The 23,414-nt window shown below is 50.2% G+C and overlaps 5 protein-coding genes across 5 annotated transcripts; 4 read left to right on the top strand and 1 right to left on the bottom strand.

Moving 5' to 3' along the window:
• Positions 1 to 8,823: 8,823 nt before the first annotated feature.
• HRG_08495 (RNA recognition motif domain-containing protein) lies at positions 8,824 to 9,677 on the top strand (the record flags this gene model as incomplete). Its single annotated transcript, XM_044866966.1, has 3 exons — positions 8,824 to 8,849; positions 8,909 to 9,222; positions 9,289 to 9,677. 3 exons carry the CDS (start codon positions 8,824 to 8,826, stop codon positions 9,675 to 9,677), a joined length of 729 nt encoding a protein of 242 aa, XP_044717853.1.
• Positions 9,678 to 9,850: 173 nt separating this feature from the next.
• On the bottom strand, positions 9,851 to 10,942 carry HRG_08494 (ATP synthase subunit D domain-containing protein; the record flags this gene model as incomplete). The annotated part of the gene is made up of 5 exons (XM_044866965.1): positions 9,851 to 10,015; positions 10,080 to 10,186; positions 10,249 to 10,623; positions 10,793 to 10,871; positions 10,928 to 10,942. The coding sequence occupies 5 exons, from the start codon at positions 10,940 to 10,942 to the stop codon at positions 9,851 to 9,853; spliced, it is 741 nt and encodes a 246-aa protein (XP_044717852.1).
• A 434-nt stretch (positions 10,943 to 11,376) lies between these two features.
• On the top strand, positions 11,377 to 13,944 carry HRG_08493 (pre-mRNA-splicing factor syf1; the record flags this gene model as incomplete). The annotated part of the gene is made up of 3 exons (XM_044866964.1): positions 11,377 to 11,424; positions 11,483 to 11,653; positions 11,704 to 13,944. 3 exons carry the CDS (start codon positions 11,377 to 11,379, stop codon positions 13,942 to 13,944), a joined length of 2,460 nt encoding a protein of 819 aa, XP_044717851.1.
• Positions 13,945 to 15,988: 2,044 nt separating this feature from the next.
• Positions 15,989 to 21,220, top strand: HRG_08492 (AMP-binding enzyme domain-containing protein; the record flags this gene model as incomplete). Its single annotated transcript, XM_044866963.1, has 5 exons — positions 15,989 to 16,835; positions 16,887 to 16,956; positions 17,018 to 17,134; positions 17,285 to 17,317; positions 17,374 to 21,220. 5 exons carry the CDS (start codon positions 15,989 to 15,991, stop codon positions 21,218 to 21,220), a joined length of 4,914 nt encoding a protein of 1,637 aa, XP_044717850.1.
• A 428-nt stretch (positions 21,221 to 21,648) lies between these two features.
• On the top strand, positions 21,649 to 23,319 carry HRG_08491 (tti2 family domain-containing protein; the record flags this gene model as incomplete). The annotated part of the gene is made up of 6 exons (XM_044866962.1): positions 21,649 to 21,813; positions 21,903 to 22,047; positions 22,108 to 22,508; positions 22,588 to 23,037; positions 23,099 to 23,146; positions 23,215 to 23,319. The coding sequence occupies 6 exons, from the start codon at positions 21,649 to 21,651 to the stop codon at positions 23,317 to 23,319; spliced, it is 1,314 nt and encodes a 437-aa protein (XP_044717849.1).
• Positions 23,320 to 23,414: the final 95 nt, after the last annotated feature.

The following is a 23,414-nucleotide window of genomic DNA, read 5'->3' as shown; positions in this document are numbered from 1 at the left end:
ATTATAAGGGGCCCTTACTAGCCTTAGCTAGCTAGGGCCCCTTTAGCCTCTTTTTCGTTATATAGGTTAATAAGGGTAAACGGCTCGGCGCCTTTTACCTTTATAGCCTATATATTAGGATCGTAAAAGAGGTCGAAGCTAGGGTTAGCTTCTATCTAAGCTTCCTTCCTCTTATAAGCTATAACCCTAGGCCTCCTATCGAGCTTAGGAAAGTTAGTAGAGGGGATAGGGGTTATAACGTTATAGGCCGGATACTATATAGGGATATAGCTATTATCGATCTAATAGAGGTAAGGCTCTTATAATAAGATAAGGTCCGCTCTTATTTCTAGGGCCTGCTCTAGGATTGATAGGTTCGCTGTTTCCTACCTATTAGTATTATACTATATAATACTAATAGGGTCGTAGTTAGGCCTAGGGGACCTAGGGGGCTTTAGGGGCCCTATAGGCGTAAGGGGGCTAAGGCTATTAGACATTAGTTATTCCCTTATAGACTCTATATTACGCCTTAATAGTTATATAGTGTTCTCCCTTATAGTTATAGTATTAAGCCTTAAAGTAAGAACACCCTTAGCTAGCCTTATAGCTAGGGTAGCTATAATCCCTAGTTAGGTGCTTTTCTAGGCAAAAGGCATACCTAATAAGCTGCCGGTAGGTCTAGGGGTTATAGCTAAAGGAAAGGTATCTATAGTACTACGTACGTATAGTATATTCCTTATAGGCCTCGACTTAAAGCTATAGGCCTACTATATAGAGGCCTTTTTTCCGGTATTCGGCCCCTATAGCCTCCGAAGGGACTATAAAGACGACGGACCCCGTCTTTTACGTTAGGCCTAGGGTGCCTAGCTACCTAGGCTGCCCTAGGATATCGATCCCGCTAAAGGTCTTAGCCTTTACGACGAAGATATCGAGGATAGGGGTCTCTAAGAGGTTAGGGACGCTCTAGGCTACTAGCTTAATCTAGCTAGTAGGAAGGTCGGCCGATTTAATAGGCAGTCCCTTAAAGTATAGGACCTAGACTACTTATTCCGCTACTCTAGAAGTTTCTTCGCTATAAAAGGGGTTTTTATCGTTATAACTATATTACCTCTATTCGAAGTTAATAGAGCTAATATAGCTAGTTCCCTTATAGCCTTATTAAGCTCGTTATAAAGAGTAATAGGGTTAATAGTCGGCGTTAGCGATCCCTTCTTTAGCTTTAGGATAAGCTAGAAGTCCTCTTTTACGTTCCTCTTAGCCGGGGCCCTAGCCGGGGCCTTAGCTAAGGCCTTAGCCGGGGCCTTAGGCGCCTTCTTTACGGCGACCTTAGCCTACGAGCTAGCTTTAAGATTTCCTTTCGTAGCCTTAGGCTACTAGTCGGCCTTAGGCTAGTGCGGGGGCTGTTACGGGGGCTATTGCGGGGGCTGTTAGCGGTCCGGGGTCCCTATAGCTGCCTTTTTAAGCCCTTTTATAAGGGTCTTATAAAAGGGTTCGATTTTTTAGGCTTCCTTAAGGGCCTAGAGGGCCTATTAAAGGAAGCCCTAGGCCCGGTCCCTTAGGAAGGGGTGCTAGGGCTAGGGTTAGGGCTGCTATTATTATAGGCGTTAGAGTATAAGCCGGGTAGGCGTAGGGCTAATAAGGCTACTAAGAGCAGCCTTCTTTCGTCCCTTTACCTACTTAAGGGGCTGGTTTAGCTAGAAGTAGCTAGCCTAAGGCAGGGATAAGCTAGGCCTAAAGATACTAATCTTAGGCCCGCTAGGCCCGCTAGGCTAGATCGGGCTAGTAACCTAGGTAGGTACTAGGCTTATTTCGTTATCTTCTATCTCGATATCCTCTTAGCCTTAGTCTTAGTCTCGGGCTTTAGGCTTCCCTTCCGGGGTCCTTAAAGGGCGTTAGCCTTTTAAGGCTTCTTTTAAGCGGGCCCTAGCTTCTAGGGTGCTTATTTCGTCCCCTATATTAAAGGGGGTGGAGGGGGCCCGCTTAGGGCCTAGGCCGGGGTCCTAGGTCGGGTCTAGGCTTAGTTACGTTTATAGGTAGTACGTATTAGTTAGCGAGGGCAGGGAAGGGTTTTTTACCTATATAGGGGAAAACCTAGCCTAGCTCGCTATCTTCGGTAGTATATTACGCACCCGCTAGTAGCTACGCGAGGCTATACTTAGGGGGGCGTAATACGCTATTCGCGAGGGTTCTTTTTTTTATATTATTATTACTCGTATATAGCCTCTAGGCCTATAGCGAGGCTAATAGGGGCCTAGGCCCTTATTAGTAGTCCTAGCTAGCTATAGAGCCCGGGGGCTTATAACTAATTAGGGAAAGGGTAGCTATAAAGGCAAAGATAAAGGAAAGGTTAATCTAGTTCCTCTTACGCGGTGTTTTTCCCCCCTAAGGGCCCTAGGGCCCCTAGGTTACTCTTTTTTAAGCTACTTAGCCGTTCCTATCTCTATTTTAGCTAAGAAGGTTAAAAGGGCTTCCCTTCCTTCCTTAGTGCTATAAAGAAAAGGTAGGCTAAGGGCCTCCTTCCGTCCCTTTAAGGCCCGGTAGAGGACCTCTCTTTCCCTCCTATAGTTCGGGCACCTTAGGATAAGGTGCCTAGTCGTATACCTTCCTTAGCCGTAGTAGTAGTTATCTCGGCCTACCTTATTAACCCTCTTTAAGAAGGATAATAAGAAGCTAGCCCTAAGGAGAAGTTAGTAGCAGGCTAAAAGGGTCGGCCTAGGCCTTCTTATAAGGTCCTTTTCTAGGCTAAAGGCTAAGCGGGGGGTCTTTTAAATAGACGTATAGTGCTTGCCTAAGCCTTTAGCCTTAGGGCCTTTAGCTGCCTCGGTAGCCTAGAGGCCCTTCTAGTAGTCCTTAGCGGCTTATCGGACCTTTCTTCGTAAGTAGCTAATAGAGACTATAGGGGTCCCTTATATAGGGGCCCCTAGGCCTCTCTTAGCTAGCTAGTCGGCTAGCTTATTACCGAAGATCCCTAGGTAGCTAGGGCACTAGTATAGCCGTATATTATAGAAGGCCTCTAGGCTCGTTAAGAGCCTTCTAATATATATAGCAAGGTCTAAGTAGCCCTTAACCTTTTATATAGCGGCTTAGCTATCTATAAAGATATAAGCCTCTATAGGGGGGTTAAGGGGGCTAGACCTTAGAGGCCGAGGCCTCTTAGCTAGGTCCTCTAGGACCCTTAGTCCCCCTTAGCCCCCCCTAGAGCCTAGAAAAAGAAGAGCCCCCGGGCCCTATAGGTAGTAAGGGCACGGCTAAGTAGGACTAGTAAGAGCTAAAGGACCCCGAGATTAAAAGGGCTATTATTAGCTCTTTTAATAAGAAAGCCCCTAGCCTAGACTCCCTTAGCTTCCTTCCTATCTAATACGCTTATAAGGTTATTCCTACGGTCTTTAATAGGGCCTATAAAGCCCTATTTAACTAAGGAAACTACCCTAAGGCGTAGAAGGAAGCTATAGGAATTATACTCCCTAAGTAAAATAAGCTAGACTATACTATCCCTAAAGCCTATAGGGTTATAAGTCTACTTAACTACTTAAGGAAGGTCCTCGAAAAGCTATACGCTACCCGGCTAAGCTACTTAGCTAATACGGCCGGGCTTCTAAACCCTACGTAGCTAGGGGGACGAAAACAGCGGTCAGCTATCGACACGGCCTTCCTCCTTCTATACTATATCTAAAAGAAGTAGGTATAATAAGAAGGCTATTACTAGCACCCTCTTATTAGATATAAAAGGCGCCTTTAACTTCGTATTAAAGGAATAGCTTATAAGGGTCCTAAAGGAATTAAACCTCCCTAAGGCCCTTATAAGCTAGGTAGACTACTTCCTTACCGAAAGGAAGATCTAGCTAGCCTTTAAGGGGCAAACCTAACCCCTAACGGACCTAGTAATAGGGGTACCCTAAGGGTCCCCTATTAGCCCTATACTATTCCTCTTATACGTAAGGGGGATACTAGCGGCTAAGGGGTATTAGCTATCCTATATAGACGATTTTAGTATCTCTATAACGTCGACCTCGGTAAAGAAGAACGCCCGGCAGCTAGAAGCTATAGCTACTAACCTATTCGAATAAGCTAAGGACTAAGGGGTCTATTTCGACCCCTCTAAGACGGAACTTATTTACTTTAGTAGGCAAAGGCAGCCTATTTTAGAGGGTATAAAGGTAGGAGGCCAATTTTTCGAAGCGAAGCCCTTAGTACGGTAGCTAGGGGTCTTCTTCGACTCTAGGCTCCTATTTAAATAATATATCGAAAAGAAGGTAGCCTCCGTATAAGCTGCCTTTAAAGGGCTATCCCGCCTAGTCTCTATATAAAGAGGCCTATCGTTTAGAGCTTCGAGGCAGCTCTACTAGGCCTACGTAACCTCGATAGTAGACTACGGGGCCTAGCTTTAGTATAGGGGGCCTAAGACCCCTAGGAGCCTAATAAAGCCTTTTTAAAGGCTTTAGAACTAGGCCCTTCTAAAAGTCCTAGGGGCCTTTAAAGGATCCCTTATTAGGGCCCTAGAAGCCGAAGTAGCCCTCCTACTACTAGAGGTACGGTTTAAAAAGGCATGCCTCTCCTATACCCTTCGAACCCTATACCTCTTACCGAATTACCCTATAAGGCAGGCTTATAACCTAGCCGTATAGGATGACCTCGCCGACTCGGGCTCCGACCTAGGAGCCCTAAGCTATATTAGGCCCTATACGTAACTCTTCCGCCTCCTTAAAGGACTAGTAGCTATTATAGGGCCTAACTATAGCTTAGAAAGAAGGAAAGCTAGCTAGGAGCCCCCGTAGGCTCTAGAGCCTAAGGCCTCTATTATAATAATAGAGGCCCTTAAGCCCTTAGCTAAGAAGTAGTACTAACGCCTCTTAGCTAACTTAGCCAGCCTAGAAGACTTCGGGCTACGGCCCTTAGTCTTTTATACCGACGGCTCTAAGGGGTGCCCTAAGGGGTCCCTTATAGAGACTAACGCTTACTCCTTCTATAAGATAGGCCTAGAAAATAAGCCTAGTAAGGCATACTACGAGAACCTAGGGCCTTCTATCGAAGTAGCTAACGTAGAGCTATTCGCGATACTAAGGGTCCTAAAGGACCTAGCTAAGAGGCCTCGGCCTCTAAGGTCTAGCCCCCTTAACCCCCTTATAAAGGCCTATATCTTTATAGATAGCTAAGCCGCTATATAAAAGGTTAAGGGCTACTCGGACCTAGCTATATATATTAGAAGGCTCTTAACTAGCCTAGAGGCCTTTTATAATATACGGTTATACTAGTGCCCTAGCTACCTAGGGATCTTCGGTAACGAGCTAGCCGACTAGCTAGCTAAGAGAGGCCTAGGGGCCCTTATATAAGGGACCCTTATAGTCTCTATTAGCTACTTATATAGAAAGGTCTAATAAGTAGCTAAAGACTATTAAAAGGGCCTCTAGGCTACCGAGGAAGCTAAAGGCCCTAAGGCTAAAGGCTTAGGTAAGTACTATACGTCTATTCGAAAGACCCCCCGCCTAGCCTTTAGCCTAGAAAAGGACCTTATAAGAAGGCCTAGGCCGACCCTTTTAGCCTACTACTAACTTCTCTATAGGGCTAGCTTCCTATTATCCTTCTTAAAGAGGATTAATAAGGTAGGCCGAGACGACTACCGCTATAGCTAAGGAAAGCATACGACTAAGTACCTTATCCTAAGGTGCCCGAACTATAGGAGGGAAAGAGAGGTCTATTACTAGGCCTTAAAGGGATAGAAGGAGGCCCTTAGCCTACCTTTTCTCTATAGTACTAAGGAAGGAAGGGAAGCCCTTTTAACCTTCTTAGCTAAAATAGAGATAGGAACGGCTAAGTAGCTCGAAAAAGAGTAACCTAGGGGCCCTAGGGCCCTTAAGGGGGAAAAACACTATATAAGAGGAACTAAATAAACCTTTCCTTTATCTTTACCTTTATAGCTACCCTTTCCTTAATTAGTTATAAGCCCCCGGGCTCTATAGCTAGCTAGGACTACTAATAGGGGCCTAGGCCCTTATTAGCCTCGCTATAGCCCTAGAGGCTATATATAAGTAATAATATAAAAAAAAAAGGCGGGCGAGGTAGTAGTTAGGCCTACGAAAGAAATAGATAATAAAGAGATAGGAGGAGGTATATATAGAACTAAAGGGGGAGGGTAGGTATATATAAGCGCGAGCTAGGCGCGCGTAATTAATAACTATAAGATAAAGGGTAAATATAGGCCGCCGCGCCCTTAATCGGGAAGTCGCGTAGCTAGACGGGAACCGATTTATAATTAGCGGAGCCGGCTAACCGAATTTTAATTAGCCGGCCCTACTTAGGAGCGATATATACTAGCGCCCGGCCCGGTAACCGGATATTACTTGCCCTACTAACTAACGGACTGATAAGCTAACGCGACCGCGGCTACGCGGCTACGACGCGGGAGCTAGGGTAAATAGAGGCGCCCGCGAGTCGGGCCCCCGGAGAGAGACTACTACCTATAACCCTAGGCCCGGGCTAGCGAGCCCGGGCCGCGGCCGCTCGGGATAGTAGCGGCCACGGCCTAAGAGGGCCTATACCGAGACGCGATTTCGCGGGAGGAGCCCGTAGTAGCCGGCGTAAATTTCCTATATACTACTACTACGACCTTATTTAAGGCGGACCTATACTAAAAGAGGGGAGGGTTTTCCCCTAGGCACTCTAGTTTTTCCCTCTTATTTAATATTAAAGTTCTAGATACCTCTAGCTAGGTCCTTAGTATAATCTTAATAATAATATATATATAAGTAGGCGTAGGCGTAGGTATAGGTATTTAAGCGGTATAGGTACTTACTAAGCGCGTATAGTATAAATAAGTAGGGCGGGCTAACGTTAACGTTAGCTACTTAGCTTATAGTATACCTTTTTTTTAGTACCCTTTTCCTATTAAAAGTTAGGTTTTTTATAAATCTATAACTAATTTATTAAAATAAGTAGAAAGACTAAAACTTTATAGCTAAAGAGCTAAGCTATAATAGATTTATAAAGTACTATAAGTTTTTCTTTTTTTTAATAATAAATAAGTTATATTACTTTTTAGTTTTCCTATAATAAAAATAAAATACTAAATAAATAGTTTAAATAATTTTATATAGTACTATTTATCTTTATATAGCTTTTAGTACTTAAAAGTACTTTCTATTTACTATTTTATTTATTAAATAAAAAGATAATAAGATATTCTTAAAATACCTCCTTTTTAAATAAAAAGAATTTTTTTTACTTAATAACTTAAAAGAAAAAGCTAGTTATAAGTCTTTAACTACTTTATTAGTAGTATATCTTATAAAAAAGCTTATTTACTACTTAGCTTACTTTATTAAAGTTTTCTTAATATTAATTTAATACTTTTTAAAGTATTAAAGCTTACTAAGTAAAGTAATAAAAAGTATTAATAAAATACTTAAGTTAGCTTTAAGCTTTTATATAAGTATAATTAGATATAATATATATAAAAAGTAAATGTTAATACTAACTTAAGCTATTTTACTAATAGTATTTACCCTTATAGTATAGTATTTATATACCTAAGAAGCCTACTAGCTATAATACTAAAGTTAGTTTAAATCTAGCTAAAGGTATAATTAATTTTTAGTTAAACTAATAAACTACGCTAACCTACTTATTAATTAGCTAATTAACGCTTTTAGAAGCGCTTATAAATATACTAGCAGTCTAGCCCCGCTATAAGTAGACTAGCCCGGACCTCGCCTACCTAGACCTAGCGACGAATTTATTAAGACCTCCCCTTAACCCCGGTCTAGGCCCCCCGACTAGGAAAATAAAAACCTAGGGCCGATACTAGTAACTTAATAAGTATAGCGCGAAGCTAGTACGATAACCTAACTACCGGCCTAGCTAAAGGCTAGTATTAATAAAAAATAGCCCGCTAAGCCTTATAGCGGAAAAATAAGATAGAGCCTAGGAAGATATTATTATAAAATAAAGTTAGAGATAATTATATAATTAACTATTAACTATTAACTAAAAACGCTTATACTACCGATTAACGCTATATACCCCGCGTATATAAAGGAGTTACTTTTTAAGGTTACTTTATAGCGGGACTAATATAATTCCGACTAACTATAACGATACCTAAGATAGCTAGCGTAAGATTCCTACGTATTATAACCGCGACCCGGTATAAGGGCGGACTAGCTATAAAAGAGGGGAGGGTTTTCCTCTAGGCACTTTAGTTTTTCCCTCCTATTTATAAGAGTCTAGGCGTTGCCTAGACAGTTGATAAGTGTGGTCAATTGATAAGCTAGGCAGCTTAGTCAATTCGTTACCTTTTGTCGCGTGCGTGCAACACGCCGTACGTGGCAGAGGGGGGTAGTGGCGCGACCACAGCCTGTGCCCTCTTAGGTCTACTCTATGACACTATTTAACGCTAAAGTTCTAGATACCTCTAGATAAGTTACTAGTATAATCTTAATAATAACTAATAGTATTCTAGGAGCTACTAAGCATAACTATTTTTCTTATATTTATTATTTAGTGTTTTAAAGCTTGCGTTTTAGTAAGAAAGGGTGCTAGAAGGGGGGTATGCTGTAAGCTAGGTGGCTGACGTTAGTACGTATCTTAAAAATGGGGTAAGTGTGCAAACAGCAATATGCTATTATGTAAATAGCAGTACTCCTTAAAAATAGGGCGAATGTACGGATAGCAATACGTATATGTACAATTAGCAATACTCATTACTTTTAGTTCTCCGCACTAGCATTAATCCCAGCGCTTGGGTTTATCTAGCACATCACCTCCAGTTGGTCAGTCGAATCCCCTGCATGTGCTCGATTCCACGTACTGACACAAAATACTCGAATCAGCCGCCAGATCCCAATCACGATGACAAGTGATCTGTCTATATCAACGTGCGTGTCATTGCACTCCGACACGCATCGTGAGGCTTAAAAGCTGACCGGCTTCACAGCGTCTACGCGCAGAATCTGGAAGAGAGGGTGAAACTAGAGCCACTTACCGAGGCTCTCAAGTCACTTTTCTCCGAATTTGGCAGCGTCGTCGATGTTGTGGCCAGAAAGAATGTCCGAGCCAGGGGTCAAGCATTCATCGTATTCGACTGCGCAGAGGAGGCTGAAAATGCCATCGACGAGATGCAGGGCTTCGAATTGTTCGGCAAACCAATGAAGCTTTCCTTAGCCCAAAGCAGGAGCGACAAGACGGTTGAAATGAAATGCACGGACGACGAGTACGCCGTGCACAAGCGACATCGTCAAGCCGAGAAAGGTAAGGCAGGCAGGCAATCGGTCATCCGAGTCCGCATCGACGTGCGCTAATGAGCTCTGCCTCTAGACAAACGGAGAGCCCTCGAAGCTGCCGAAGCCCAGAGGAACTTGAAGAGAGGCGCCACAGGCGGCTCGGACAATCGGCCAGTCAAGCTGACCAGGCCCTCTGGCCTGAAATCGACTGGCGTGACGACATCAGCGGTCATTCCGGACGAGTATCTGCCACCAAACAAGATCCTGTTCTTGCAGAACGTTCCTGACGATTACGACGTCGAGGGACTGACGGCAATATTTGGCCGGTTCGACGGATTCCGCGAAATCAGACTCGTGCCAGGGCGACGGGGCATTGCGTTTGTGGAGTACGAGGCAGAGCAGGGGGCCATCGCTGCTAAGGAAAATACTGCTGGGATGACGCTGAAGGACAAGGTTCTTAAAGTTACATATCAAAGGCAATAGACGCAGACCTTGCCCAACACCATGTCTCGTTTGTACAATGAAACAGCAAAGCCACCTTCTGTGCGCACGTTAAAGAATACCGGTGTTGATGCGGCCTGTGACTCCAAATTCCTGCTTGACAGATCCTCGACTGGCCTGTTAGAACGCCAGCAAACCAACAGCGGGCAACTGACTTAAAAAATGACGTCCTCATCGTCATCTGCAGCCAAGATATCTGTGGTGGCAGCGCCATGTTCCCCGTGATCCTGGGCGGCTCCGGTGTCGGCCAAGGGTGCCTCTCGCTTGGCCTTCGTCTCGGCATCTGCTTCGGCAGTGTCTCGTTGTTTTTTGTTGGCTACCTATTGTTTGATGTCAGGACACTCACTCACAGCAGACAAAGTCGATCTTCACTGGCATGCTTGCCTTCTTCAGCCTGTAAAACTCCTCACGGTCAAGTTCATCTAGCTCGGAATTGATGTATTTGATGGTGTTTTCCGTCCGTGGTATAATGACGTGCTCAATGGCGTTGACTGCAGTCCATTTAGCCAAGTTTGCGCAGACAGGCGACCAACGTTGGGTGGACGGAACAAACCTCTTCGGTTGACCACCTTGATAACCTCGTCGAGTATCACAAAGGCGGTTTGCAGGCTGGCCAACTCGACCAAGGCCTCGACAGCCCGCGCATAAGTCTCCCGGCAACGTTGAACTTGCTGGCCTCCTTTCCCCAGGCCGGTCAACCCAAAGTCATTATTGCCTTCGGTCAGAAAACTCTCAAACGCCGGAAGAAGGACGCCAGAGACATTGTCCTGTCTCGTACGGATTCGAAAGCGAGCAGACTTTGCCGACTCCTGCACCTGATACCCGATGTCCCCGCCGACCGCGTATGTGACTTCGGCAAGCGAAAAGGCAGCGATCTGCATGACACGTCCCATCTTCCTCTTTGCCTCGTCAATCCGCCGTGTAATCTCTGCCACACAGCAATGTCAGCCGTATAATAAGGCGTCCAACTCCAGTTGGGAGTGGGGTGACCGACCTCGAAACCGCCTGCACGAAACCGCAAAGGTCAGTTCCGATGCAAGTGAGGGAGACTGCTTAATCTCACTTAGTAAGAGCTTCGCTCTTCCGTTTCAGCAAACTGTGTCCCGTTTCTGCCCCCTTGAGCTTCGCCTTCATGATCCCCAGCGACTGCCGGGTGGGGAAGACGGCTTCGCGATCCTGGCCACAGGTTAAATCAGGTATGAGCTAATCGTGGGGAGGGAGATGCCACATACAGCAGCACTAGACATGTTGGGCAGTGCGTTGCTAAAGTGCTGTCCCAGCGATCAATGGCCGCAACGGGTAGACCTCAGAATGGGAATGATGGAGGCACAGCCGGCTGCCCGCGCAGGAGTGACGTCGCTCAGTGGGCTCGGTGAAGCTGCGACCCGCTTATCGGAAAATATCCTTATAAAGGGTCTTGACTTTTGCCCGTGCCGCGATGCTAGCTTCACACCGCAAAGCACCCTTCTCTGGCCATAAATGTACTGCAATCTCGTACAGTAATGATTCAAGCATCGAAACGAAACAGCAGCCAGGCCCGCGGCCACGAAACCGCCATACTCACCTCTGATCCCACCGTCGTGCGATGTTTCCGGTAGCCTGGAAACACAACCCGCACCACACTTTCGACGTTGCGATATAAACTCTTGTCCTCCAGCTGCTCGAAGCTGCCGCTGCAGCTATGGCGTCGGCCGGCTACAAGTCAGGACGACCTGACTTGCAAGTCCTTGTAGGTGATATCTGAGCATGTTGTGTCTTTCACTCCGCTAGTTAACATCAATCTTCAGTCCAGCGATGATGCTGTTTACGAGCAGGCCATTCTCCGTGACCTAGCCAGTGTCAATCCATGGATAGCATACATTGATTTCAAGTTCCGCCATGGTAGTCTCTTGGAGCAGAACTTCGTCATGGCTCGTGCATGCCTTCAGCTGCCCCGGTCATACAAGCTCTGGAAGCTCGTAAGTTTCCATGCCCGGCATGGCTGGACATCCTTGCTGACCCCAGTCAGTTCCTTACCTTTAGGGTAAATCATGTCACCGAATTGAATCCAACCGCCTTGGCCGTCGAGTACAACAAGGTCAATACTCTTTTCGAGAAAGCCCTGATTCTCTTGAACAAGATGCCTCGAATCTGGGAGATGTACCTGCAGTTTCTTTTGCAGCAGCCTGTGGTCACCCATGCCCGCCGAACCTTCGATCGGGCTCTGAGAGCACTCCCAATCACGCAGCATAAGCGTATATGGACCCTCTACCTGCATTTTGCCAATGCTGCTTCTGGAGAGACGGCAGTGAGGGTCTGGAGACGGTACATGCACATACATCCTGAGAGCGCGGAGGATTTTATTGAGCTGCTCCTCAGAACGGGCGCATACACTGAAGCCGCTAAGCGTTACGTCGATCTCCTGAACAACGTTCGCTTTACCAGCAAGCACGGCAAGGGTCATTTCGAGCTCTGGAGCGAGATGGTAGACGTTATCGTCGAACATGCGGCGGAAATAGACACGAAGAACGAGACTGGATTGAACGTGGAGCGCATCATCAGGAGCGGTCTCGTGCGCTTTGCCGATCAAAGCGGAAAGTTTTGGGCCAGCTTAGCGACATACTGGATTCGAAAAGGCAGTTTCGAACGGGCCCGAGACGTTTTCGAGGAGGCCATCATGACTGTCATGACGGTCAGGGACTTCACACTCATCTTTGATGCTTACGTGGAATTCGAAGAATCCGTCATCAGTGCTTTGATGGATGCTGCATCGAAGCGCGCTGAGAAAGGCGTCGTGCATGACGATGCAGATTTCGAGCTCGACTTCAGGATGATGCGATTTGAGCATTTGATGGATCGTCGTCCGTTCCTCCTCAATGACGTCCTCCTACGTCAGAACCCGAATAATGTGTCCGAATGGGAGAAGAGGGTCGCCCTCTGGGGTGACAACAAGCCGGAGATTGTGCAGACCTATTCCGATGCCATTTCCGCCATCCACCCGAAGCGAGCTACAGGCTCGTTTCACAAGATTTGGGCCAGATACGCGCGGTTCTACGAACGAGGCGGGGACTTGCGGAGCGCCCGCATCATCATGGAGAAAGCCGTCAAAGTCCCCTTCAAATCCGTCGCTGAACTGGCGGACATGTGGATTGAGTGGGCTGAGATGGAGCTCCGCAATGAGAACTTCGACGACGCGGTCCGGATAATGGCAAAAGCTGTCCAAGCTCCGAAACGATCCAATATCGACTACTTTGACGAGACTCTGTCTCCGCAACAGCGTGTGCACAAAAGCTGGAAGCTCTGGAGTTTCTATGTGGATCTTGTGGAGAGTGTTTCGACACTGGAAGAGGTCAAGAGGGTCTACGAACGGATATTTGAGCTTCGCATTGCGACGCCGCAGACGGTGGTGAACTACGCCAATCTCTTGGAAGAGCACCATTACTACGAAGAGTCGTTCAAGGTCTATGAACGCGGCCTAGACCTCTTCAGTTACCCTGTGGCATTCGAGCTGTGGAACTTGTATCTAACAAAGGCGGTCGACCGGAAAATCGGCATCGAAAGATTGCGAGACCTTTTTGAGCAGGCTGTGGAGGACTGCCCTCCCAAATTCGCCAAAACCATCTACCTGATGTACGGCAACTTGGAGGAGGAACGCGGGCTTGCACGGCACGCCATGCGCATCTACGAGAGGGCCACACGAGCCGTCGCGGACGAAGATCGCGCGGATATGTTCAACTTCTACATCACAAAATCCGCCTCCAACTTTGGTCTGCCATCTACCCGACCGATTTACGAGAGGGCAATCACGGCTCTGCCAGACGTGGAAGCAAAGGAGATGTGCCTCAAGTTCGCGGACATGGAGAAACGGCTAGGCGAGATCGATCGTGCACGAGCAATCTACGGACATGCCTCCCAGTTCTGCGATCCACGGACTAATGTGGACTTTTGGACGCGATGGGAGCAGTTTGAAGTTCAGCACGGCAATGAAGACACTTTCAAGGAGATGCTGAGAATCAAGCGAAGTGTCCAGGCACAATACAACACGGACGTCAACTTCATCGCATCCCAGGCCCTGGCCCGCAGCCAGCAGCGAGTGGACGATGGCACCGGCAACGAAGCTGCTGACATCAAGGCATCGTTCGAGAGGCATGCAAGGGCACCGGAAGGGTTTGTGGCTGCGAGTGCAAGCTCCAAGGGGGAGGTGACGATCGAGGCAACGCATCCGGCAAACCCAGATGCGATTGATATTGACGGCGTTGATGATGAATAATTCTGGCATAGACTTACCATGGATATTTATTTTACTGCTGATCATGGCGTAATTGTAAGGGTCTCAACAATGAGGATCCTTGTGCAGATCCTAAGTAGTTACCAAGCCGCCTCATTCTAGCAGCTGTGCTCTTGTACAAGACACATGGCTCCATCTTGATTAGTTTCTCTCATCTTGTGGATTGTTGATTGGATAGGCGATATACTAGATCTTTCAAGCATTAACTTCGTTTCTTTTGATAAATGAATGACTGCAGTCTATATCCGTAGTCTGGCGAAAGCCACCCACGTCGGTAGGTACTTCGTACTGCCCACCTTATTACCAGGTATTTACGGTGGATAGCGCGGTTGGCTAGAACGTGCCTTTTCCTTTCTGCAGATCTCCAGTGCTGACGTCCAGCGCGACTCGTCACCGCGGACGGAGTCGAATTTTCCGCTGTCTTCATCCAGAATCGCCGGCTTCGTCGAGGCCACCTACGCAGCTAGCCCGGATGTTCAACCAATCAAATGCCCCAACGAGCTTCCATGAGCTTACGGCAGTGTCTTAAAGGCAGTCGCTGTGGCGACTGTCTGAGGGGTACAAGAGGCTGGAAGAAACCGTGGGCTACGTTCCAGTCCGCCAGGCAGCCTGGTAAGAAAAGATGCGCAAGCTTGCCAACAGGATACTGACAAGGCAAGGGTCTCCCGTTTCCGGTCTTGCGAGGTCCAGAATCCTGGCGACGGATGCGGTTGAAAAGAGACGATTCAATGGGTGAGGACAGGCAAGGCACTAAACGTCTAAGGACCCGGAGGTGGTGTCGGGGTTGTCTTTTGCTCGTCAATCGACGGGCCAGGCACAGCCGCGCAGAAACCTACACTCAGATGCAGAAAGTCACCAGTGACCGCCCGTCGCCCATGCACGAATTCGATGGACGAGGTCTTGACGACATCAGGGGTGCTTCACGCCGTAGGCTTCACTGGCATGGATCTTCCCCGGCATGACGCACAGCTGCATGTCCTGTTTTGCGGCCAGCACCTCCGTCAGTATTCCACTATCGACGTGATAGACTGGCGGGCGGGAACGCGCCTTCATTCCGGTCGAGTTCGCGATCTGCGCGGGAGGCTACTCGATAGTCAGGCAGTAAGGTGGATCCACGTTCCGACGGGCTCGCTGTACAGGCTCTTACTCTTGGGCTCGATCATAGACTTGTCGGATTCGGAGCAAGGCACGGCAGCTCTCCAAGGCCTTCACATCATCCGACCACAAGTGCAACGTCGCTGGGCTTACGACCGTCGACCATGACAGCAGTCCCATAGTCTTCCTTCGGCGGCTGGAAAGCGCCATCTCCTACAGTCCCGATGTCTGCCTAGCTGCTACTGTCGCCAGCTCAGACTTCTCTCAACAGGAATCTGTCGGTGCCTAAGGTGCTCCGTCGGGGTTAATTGGCTGGTTGGTGCACAGGGAGATGGATCAACAAGCCAACTTGAGACTAACAATTTTACGCAGTAGAACCTCGACGCGTCTCACCAACTCCTGACCCTACTGCAGGGACGGATGCTAGCCTGATCGATAGACATGTCTCACTTGTCATGGGCGAGGACCGCATTCTACTCGGATTAGAGGCGCCGTCTTGCTGCCAATGATGTCCATGTATGCTGGAAGTGTCCTCGATAACATGATCGGCACTCACGGCACGCCCCACCGGATGACTGGTTGGAGCTTCGGACCCCCATTCTTATACATGGCAGTGCATGGCCGTCGAGTGCCGCCATGGGCAACGACTTCAGCTTGTAACTGGCATGCGTTGTGTTGTCACTGGTTTCGCTGTGTCGATCTTCGATCGATCAGAGCCCCCCCCCCAACGCGCAACCATGCCTTTCCTGTCCATCAGCCCATTGCCTTATATCACACCTGAGTCCGCTCTTGCTTGAGGTATGCAGGGCAGGTATCCTGTAACGAAACTACGGATGAGCATCGACCTGGCTCACAGAATCCAGCATCACTGCGTCGGGCCAGGCAGAGCGGAATCAGATACCGGGAGCGCTCAGGAGACGAGACAGTTGGGATGGACGAGCAAACCCCGCTGGAGAGATTGCCGGCTCTCTTCAGGCAACTTTACGACTTGCCCTCGTCCGAGGTGCGGCAGAGCAGCCATTTTCGAGCGATCCGGTCAGACTACCACGACAAGACCGAAATCCTATCGTCTATCCCGGTCCCGTCTCGACGCTCACACCGGCCACTTCACCTACTACACACTCTGTTGACCGAGATCCCGGGTCCATGGCCTGCCGTGCCCCTGATCAGGTGCTACTCGCGTCTGTGGAAATCGCTCCCGGAAAAGATCAAGTCTAGCCCAGGTGGAGAGCTTTCCTCACTGCTCAGCAGCACGTCAAGACTAGTCAAGCGCTCGTACAACTCTTTTTCGGACTTCCTTGGCCGGACCACCGATCCAGCACTTCGAAGCCCTCAATCGGGCGATTCCATCACCCATCAAGGCTTGCACGATTTCGCCAAGAAATTCCGACTGCCCAATTCTGTGACGACTCGGAAGCCCGTGGTCGCCATCGCCCTGCCCAACGGGCCGCTGCTGGCAGCGACATGCGTTGCGGTGACGACTTACTACACCTCGGCCCCTATCAATCCGGCAGCAGGCCCTGAGCAATTCCGTGCCGATGTGGCTCAAGCTAGCGCGCAGTTCATACTCACCACGGCGGCAGATTATGAGCGACTTCAGCTCAACGACGCATGGGTCAAGGCCGCGAACATCAAGGTTCTATTTGTTGAGTGGGATGGTGGTGACGGCATCGCGCTCACGACGCCGAGCGGGGAAGTTCTGTTGACGCCAGACGAAAGTCCAGCGCCTAACACGGCAGATGATGTGGGACTTGTTCTCTTCACAAGCGGGACGTCGGGTACGAAAAAAGTAGTGCCCTTAACGCTGCATTCGATCATTGCCGGGGTAGTCTTTGTCATGGACTCATGGGGCCTAGACTCGAAAGACATCTGCCTAAACATGATGCCGTTGTACCATGTGTAAGTGAAGCTGAGTCGGCATAACGAGACCGTTTCCGATCTGACTTGACATTTTCCTCAGCGGTGGCTTGGTGAGGAATATATTCGCTCCAATTTTCTCGGGAGGCTCTACCGTCTGCTGTAACGCCTTCGAGGCAAGCTTGTTTTGGGACGTTGTTGAGGATGTGCAGCCAACGTGGTATTACGCCTCACCATCTATGCACACTGTCATCTTGGCACAAGCCGCGGAACGCCCGTCGTCACTGAAGCGCAGCCGAATCAGATTGGTCTGTAACGCCGCCGGTGGTCTTTTGCCCTCTCTGGCGTGCCAGTTGCGTGACACATTCAGTTGCGTGGTGCTCCCCAGCTATGGCATGACAGAGTGAGAATACCCCCTGGCACGAACCCGCCTCCACAAACATGCTAACTGACGACCAGATGCATGCCAATCTCAACACCGCCGCTCGACTATCGACTGGATCGTGAAGGCACCTCGGGAATCAGCACTGGCCCTGAGCTGACCATACTTGACCAGTCAGAAGCCGAAGTGCCGCCCGGCACAGTCGGCCGGATTTGCGTGCGGGGAGAGCCTGTCTTCCCTGGCTATCTGCTCCCCGATGGTTCGTTTGACAAGCGACCATTCAACGCTGATGGATGGTTTGATACGGGCGACTTGGGCTTTATGGACACTGACGGCTATCTTTACATTACCGGAAGGAGTAAAGAGGTAATCAACCGCGGGGGCGAGTTGATCTCGCCGTTCGAGGTGGAAAACGCCATCATGACGGCCACCATGACCGACACTCCTATTCGCGGCCGCGTAAGCCAGGCCCTCGCCTTTTCCGCTTCTCACAGCGTCCTGCAGGAGGTCGTGGCCGTGGCCCTGGTCACACCTGCCAATACGCCTCGGGTCGATTTGAAAGCATTGCACAGCGCGCTACGGTCGTCACTCCAGCAAGCTAAGTGGCCTGTACTCATTGCCTACATGGACGATCTGCCGAAGAGGAATAACAAGGTCTTACGCATCAAACTCGCCCAACGGCTTGGCCTTCCAGAAATGGAAGACGACATGCCCTACCTGCGAAGGCATTGGCAGGCCTCTTGCCCGCCAGCAGACTCGGCACTGTCGGTCCCCATCCAGTCATCACCGTGTTCAATCGACTATGTGCTTGTGTCGCAAGCGTTGAGCAGTATAGTGCCATCGAATCTCAGGTTTCACTGCCACAAATACCCCACGGACGATGTGTTTGATGTAATATTGGCTCCGGCCAAGACGACTTCTCCTAAACCGCAGCCCCGGGCTGCCACTGAGCTGCAGAAGCAATTATGCGCTTCTTTACACAACTATATGTCGCCCCAGCAGTTTCACGTTTTGCCGGACCCGATGCCCGCGGACAAGCACGGGGATGTCGATGAGACTGAGCTTCGGCAAACCCTGGATTCGCTACTGGGCGCAACGCTGCACAAGCTTGATGAGACCACGGATGGCAGGGTTGTCAAGGTGTTCGCAGATGTTTTATCCCGGCACCCAACAGATATCCCGGCCGACGTCGATTTCTTCAGTCTTGGCGGTGATTCCTTGCGAGCCGGCCGTTTGCTGTCGGCTCTCCGGTCCACTTTCAATGTGCAGCTGCCGATCAGCATCGTATTCAATCAGGGCACGGTCCAAGCCATCTCGGCGTACATCGACAAAGTCGCTGCAGCGGGTCCGAACGATTACTGCGACGGCCGCATCGTCGGTTGTACGACGACGAACAGCTCGACAAACCCCCTGCTGATGGCCCTGCAGCTGCTACCACTGGTAGTTGTATATCCATTGCGGCGAGCTTTCCAGTGGACACTGTTTGTCCTGGCTCTCAGTTACACTCAGAACTGGTCTACACACGCATCTGTGCCTGGCCGTTTTGTCAACGTGTTGTTGAGCATAACTCTGGCGCGGCTCATCGTCCGATGCATTGCCCCCTTCGCAGGAATCGCCGCCAAGTGGATCATCATCGGCCGCTATCGCGAAGGTCTATATCCCATGTGGGGTTGGTATCATTCACGTTGGTGGATGGTGCAGAAGATCGAAAGCATTTGCGGCATGGGTTTATTTGGCGTGAGTGAAAGCACCACACGGATATACTGCCGCCTGATGGGTGCTCGTGTTGGCAAAAATGTTAAGCTTGCCGGAGCCGCGCTGGGCGAATGGGATCTGTTGGACATACGAGATGGAGCCGTGCTGACACGCTGTATATGTCGACCGTTTGCCGCTGAAGGTAACACAACCATGTACCTGGGCAAGATTGTCGTGGGCGAGAACAGCTCTGTCGGGATCTCGTCGATTGTCGCAGCCGGGTCGCGCATTCCGCCAAACACCTGCATTGGCCCGAACTCGTCCAGCTGGGAGATGGAGGACGCCGAGGAGGCCAACCGCGGTCTTTCTCTTGTCGGGCACGCGAAGCCACATTGGCTCTTGACACTCTTACTCACCATGCCCTTGGCCCTGGTGGCTTGGGTTTTGGCACTCTTGCCCTGGGCCGGAGGGCTTATGGGCATGGTGCTCAAGCAGCCTCACGATCACGACACACCCCTGAGAGACGTCCTCGACTGGTTCGCCGCCGCAGAGCGGGTTGCCTACCACTACCTCGCACTCATACTGAGAACCTTCTTCGCCCCATTCATCATGTTCGCCTTCACGGTTCTCGTCAAGGTCGTCCTGGATGTCTTGTTCGGCGAGCTTGGACCCAGCTCTTCGATGAGTCACAGCGCAATCGCGGCGTGGCGAGTGGATTTGATTAGGAGGCTGATGCCTGTCCGCAAGCTCCACGAGCTAACTGCTCTTTTTGGACAACACTACGAAGCGACGTCCGTCGCCTTTCGCATGCTGGGAAGCAAAATTGGCAGGCGCGTGTATTGGCCCGGCACAGGCCCAAGCGTTGGCGACTACCACCTGCTCGATGTCGGCAATGACGTCGTCTTTGGCTCCCGAGCTCACCTGGTCACATCGGACGGTACGGGGTCTGAGAGAATCACCATTGGTGACCACGCCATGATCGCCGACCGCGTCTGCCTGCTCCCCGGCGTCATCATCGGCGAGGAAGCGACGATGGGCTCTGGTTCTTTGACCCGAAGAGGCAAGAGTTATGACGCAGGTGGTACCTTCGTCGGCTCCAAGGGCGGCGACGCCGTGTGCCTTACCACGGGCCGCGACCGACTAAACGAGAAGCATCGTCGCACATGCTTCAACCCCATGGGCAGCGATGTGACGCTCACTGGGGATGGCCCGATGCCCCCAAAGGAGCCGATGCGAGCGCGGATTCAACACATGAGCAGCGATGATACTTTGACTGAGACGCGAAAATACTCGCGACAAGCACGACGCGAGAAGAACCCGGACCCATACTCCTCATCTGACAGCGACTCGGACGACAATGAGGATCCGCCCGTTTCTGAAACCGGTTCGCCCTTTGGACGCGCCTTCTACATGAAGCTCGCCCCGTATCGCGTGCTTGGACCGTTCTCGATCTTCTGCTATTCCACATTCATGGCTGTGTTCACCGCCTTCTACTGGAATGTTTCGAGTGTTTCATCTATTCAGGTGGTGGATGCAATGATGAATCACTTGGTCGACCGCAGAAACAACATTGGGGCACAGGCCTTCTTTCTCTTCTGCCTGTGTTCTTTGGCCATGGCCATTCTCACGACGATACAAGCTGTGCTCGCCTTGGCCATCGTGATAGCGGCCAAGTGGGCTCTCCTTGGCCGACGACAGCCGGGCAATTACGATTGGGACAAATCGTCATATTGTCAGCGGTGGCAGCTCTTCCTGAGCATTGAAAGGCTTCGGAGACAATGTTTTCGCGGCCAGGGGGTCCTCGGTCTCTTGACTGGGACCAGCTGGATAGTCTTCTACTTCCGCGCCCTCGGTGCAAAGATTGGGAAAGATTGCGCAATCTTTGCCAACGGCTGCCCCAGTCTCATGTTCACGGAGCCAGACCTGATCACTCTGGGCGATCGTGTAGTGGTTGACGATGCGAGTGTCGTTGCTCACATAAACACCCGTGGGAAATTCGACCTGAATAGGCTTGAAATTGGTAGCCGCTGCGTCCTGCGTACCGGGAGCAGGTTGCTCAGCGGGGCCATGATGAAGGACGATAGTTGTCTGCTAGAACACACACTGATCATGGGCGGGGACGTTGTAGAAGAGAGATGGACCATGCAGGGTTGGCCCGCCGAGAGGTTCGGTGGCCAACGCGTAGACATGGATGCTGACGTCAAGACGCCGGGTCGATATAGCGTATAGATATTAAACAGAGAAAATTAAGATAAGAAGGAATAAATAAAGCGTTAAATACTGCCAATAATCCTGTGCCAGTCTATCTCTGGTTATAAAAGCTGCATGATATTGATATATTAATACGTGATCACTTACACATAAGTGATGTTTACGAAGTGTGAATCATAAGTAGGTAGGTAAGTAATACTGCACAAATCACGCTTCTTTGTACTTGGTTTATGGCGGGCGATATGCGGGAGCAGGCAAGTGCGAGGACCGGTTTTAGTGCGCGCGCTTAGAGATCTCGAGCTACAGTACTCCCTACAGAACGGAGTACAGTACTCCGTACAGTGATTGTACCTGCCTTCCTGCGGCTACGGAACCAACCACACACGTAAATCAATCGAGGTCGGGCATCGCGACCGCCTTTCCTCCCTTCGTCGTCGCCTGCGGCCATGCTTGAGCTCGCACTCAGTCCGACCAACAGCGAACGTCTTCACCGTCTTGTCCAGGAAGCACCACCAAGTCCTGGCCGCGGTGGCGAGGAAGCCCCAAAGGGAGCACGGCGGCTTTGCTTCACCGAAGCCGCAAAAGGCCTGTCAAGGGCGGCAGACGAAAGGGTATGCATGTCGTATGCAAGCGAGAGTTTAGAGCACAAGTGCTCTGCTTACAGTAATCAATTCGTGTACTAATGTTCCGGCGTGTATAGAGCCGCCACGATGCAGTGCTGCAGCTTGTCGCGACCCTGTTGCCACAGCCTCCTTGTCTCCACCAGGAATCGGAGCAAGCAGCGGACGCCTTGAGCCTCGTCCGAGCTCTCCTCGACATCGCCCGGCCACTGGGCCAAGCCACCGGTATGTCAATAGTCCACGACCTCTGGAATTGAACTCACCCGCACGTCCTGACTGCCGCAGACAACCGTTACGCTACCCATGCCCTTGTTGCCGAGTTGGTGCTAGCCGCGCTAGAGCTACTCTCCCGCTCGGGGCTCGATTCTCTTGACGACCAGGCTCTCGTGCTGATTGTTGCGTACACCGATGTCCATGACCCGTGGACTACTCAGCCGTCTGCTTGTCTGGCCACTGGTCTAGTAGCACCACGCCTGTCCAATGGCAAGCTTATCCCATTCATCGTTGGACCCGTGCTGCAGGCCTACATTCGTCCCATCTTCTCGCAATCAGGTGGCACGGTTCTTCGCTCGGGCAGACCAGTCCAAACTCGGGACGCTCATCAGTCGTCTCTAGAGAGACCTCGCTGGAAAGAGCAAGACCCGTTCGTCGTGTCCGTTTTTCGCTGGGCGGTCGACAATGCCGATGTAAGCTTCCCGTTACGCCTCTCTTTGCCTGTGGCTGGAGCCCAGACACCACCCGGCACAAGCTAAACCACTTCCTTAGACACCACTCATCGCAGGCAATTGGCCTCTGTTTCTGCCCGTCCTGCTTACTTTGATCGAGGACCCAGAGGTTTCTGTAAGAGAGAATGGCCTCGAAATTCTCATCAAGTTCCTGCAAATGTGCCCCCCCGAGATGCTACTCCCGACAGGGCTGGGGGCTCTTTTCGAGGACGCCATCTTTCCTTCACTACTTTCCCTCCCGAGCTCGGTCGAGGCGCAAAATTGCATCACCACACTTTGCCTGGCCTACGACGTCCTTTTGCAACTGGCGAGAGCAGACCGGGAGCCACGACATCAAAGAAAGCGACGCTTACTAGATCGACTCATACGGGATGGGATCCTGGCTGGCCACCTCAATACGTCCACGCATGCCGTTGTCATCGAAACCCTAATGCACTATGTGGCTACCGCTGTTGATCGCCTAGGCATCTTTGCTACCAAGCATCTTGAAGTAATCCGATTGGCACAACCCCAAAGCAGGAATCGCAGACTAACGATTCTTCTTTCAATAGATCCTCCTTCAAAACATCGACTCTATCATGACGGATCCGTTCGCTGCTGTACGCCCCTCGACTATTGTGGCTTCAGGCAAGGCACTGAATGCTCTCTTGACCAATTGTTGGCCGAGAATGCTTCAGGCCGCGCATACGGAACAGGTTCTTCGCATTATTACAACATGCTGGGTGAACTCGCACAATCAGGCGGTAACAGCCGGAACGCCCGCAACGGATGATTTGGCTCGCATTCGCGAAGAACTCCTCTTAACCTCAAAAATGGTTCAATCCATCTGGCAAGACCGCCTGCCTGAAGAGATACAACACAAGCTTT

Source organism: Hirsutella rhossiliensis, assembly GCF_020360975.1.
Source record: "Hirsutella rhossiliensis strain HR02 chromosome Unknown scaffold00010, whole genome shotgun sequence".
Lineage (NCBI taxonomy): Eukaryota > Fungi > Ascomycota > Sordariomycetes > Hypocreales > Ophiocordycipitaceae > Hirsutella > Hirsutella rhossiliensis.
Note: the sequence above shows the minus strand (reverse complement) of the source record. Positions and strands in the feature narration are given on the sequence as shown.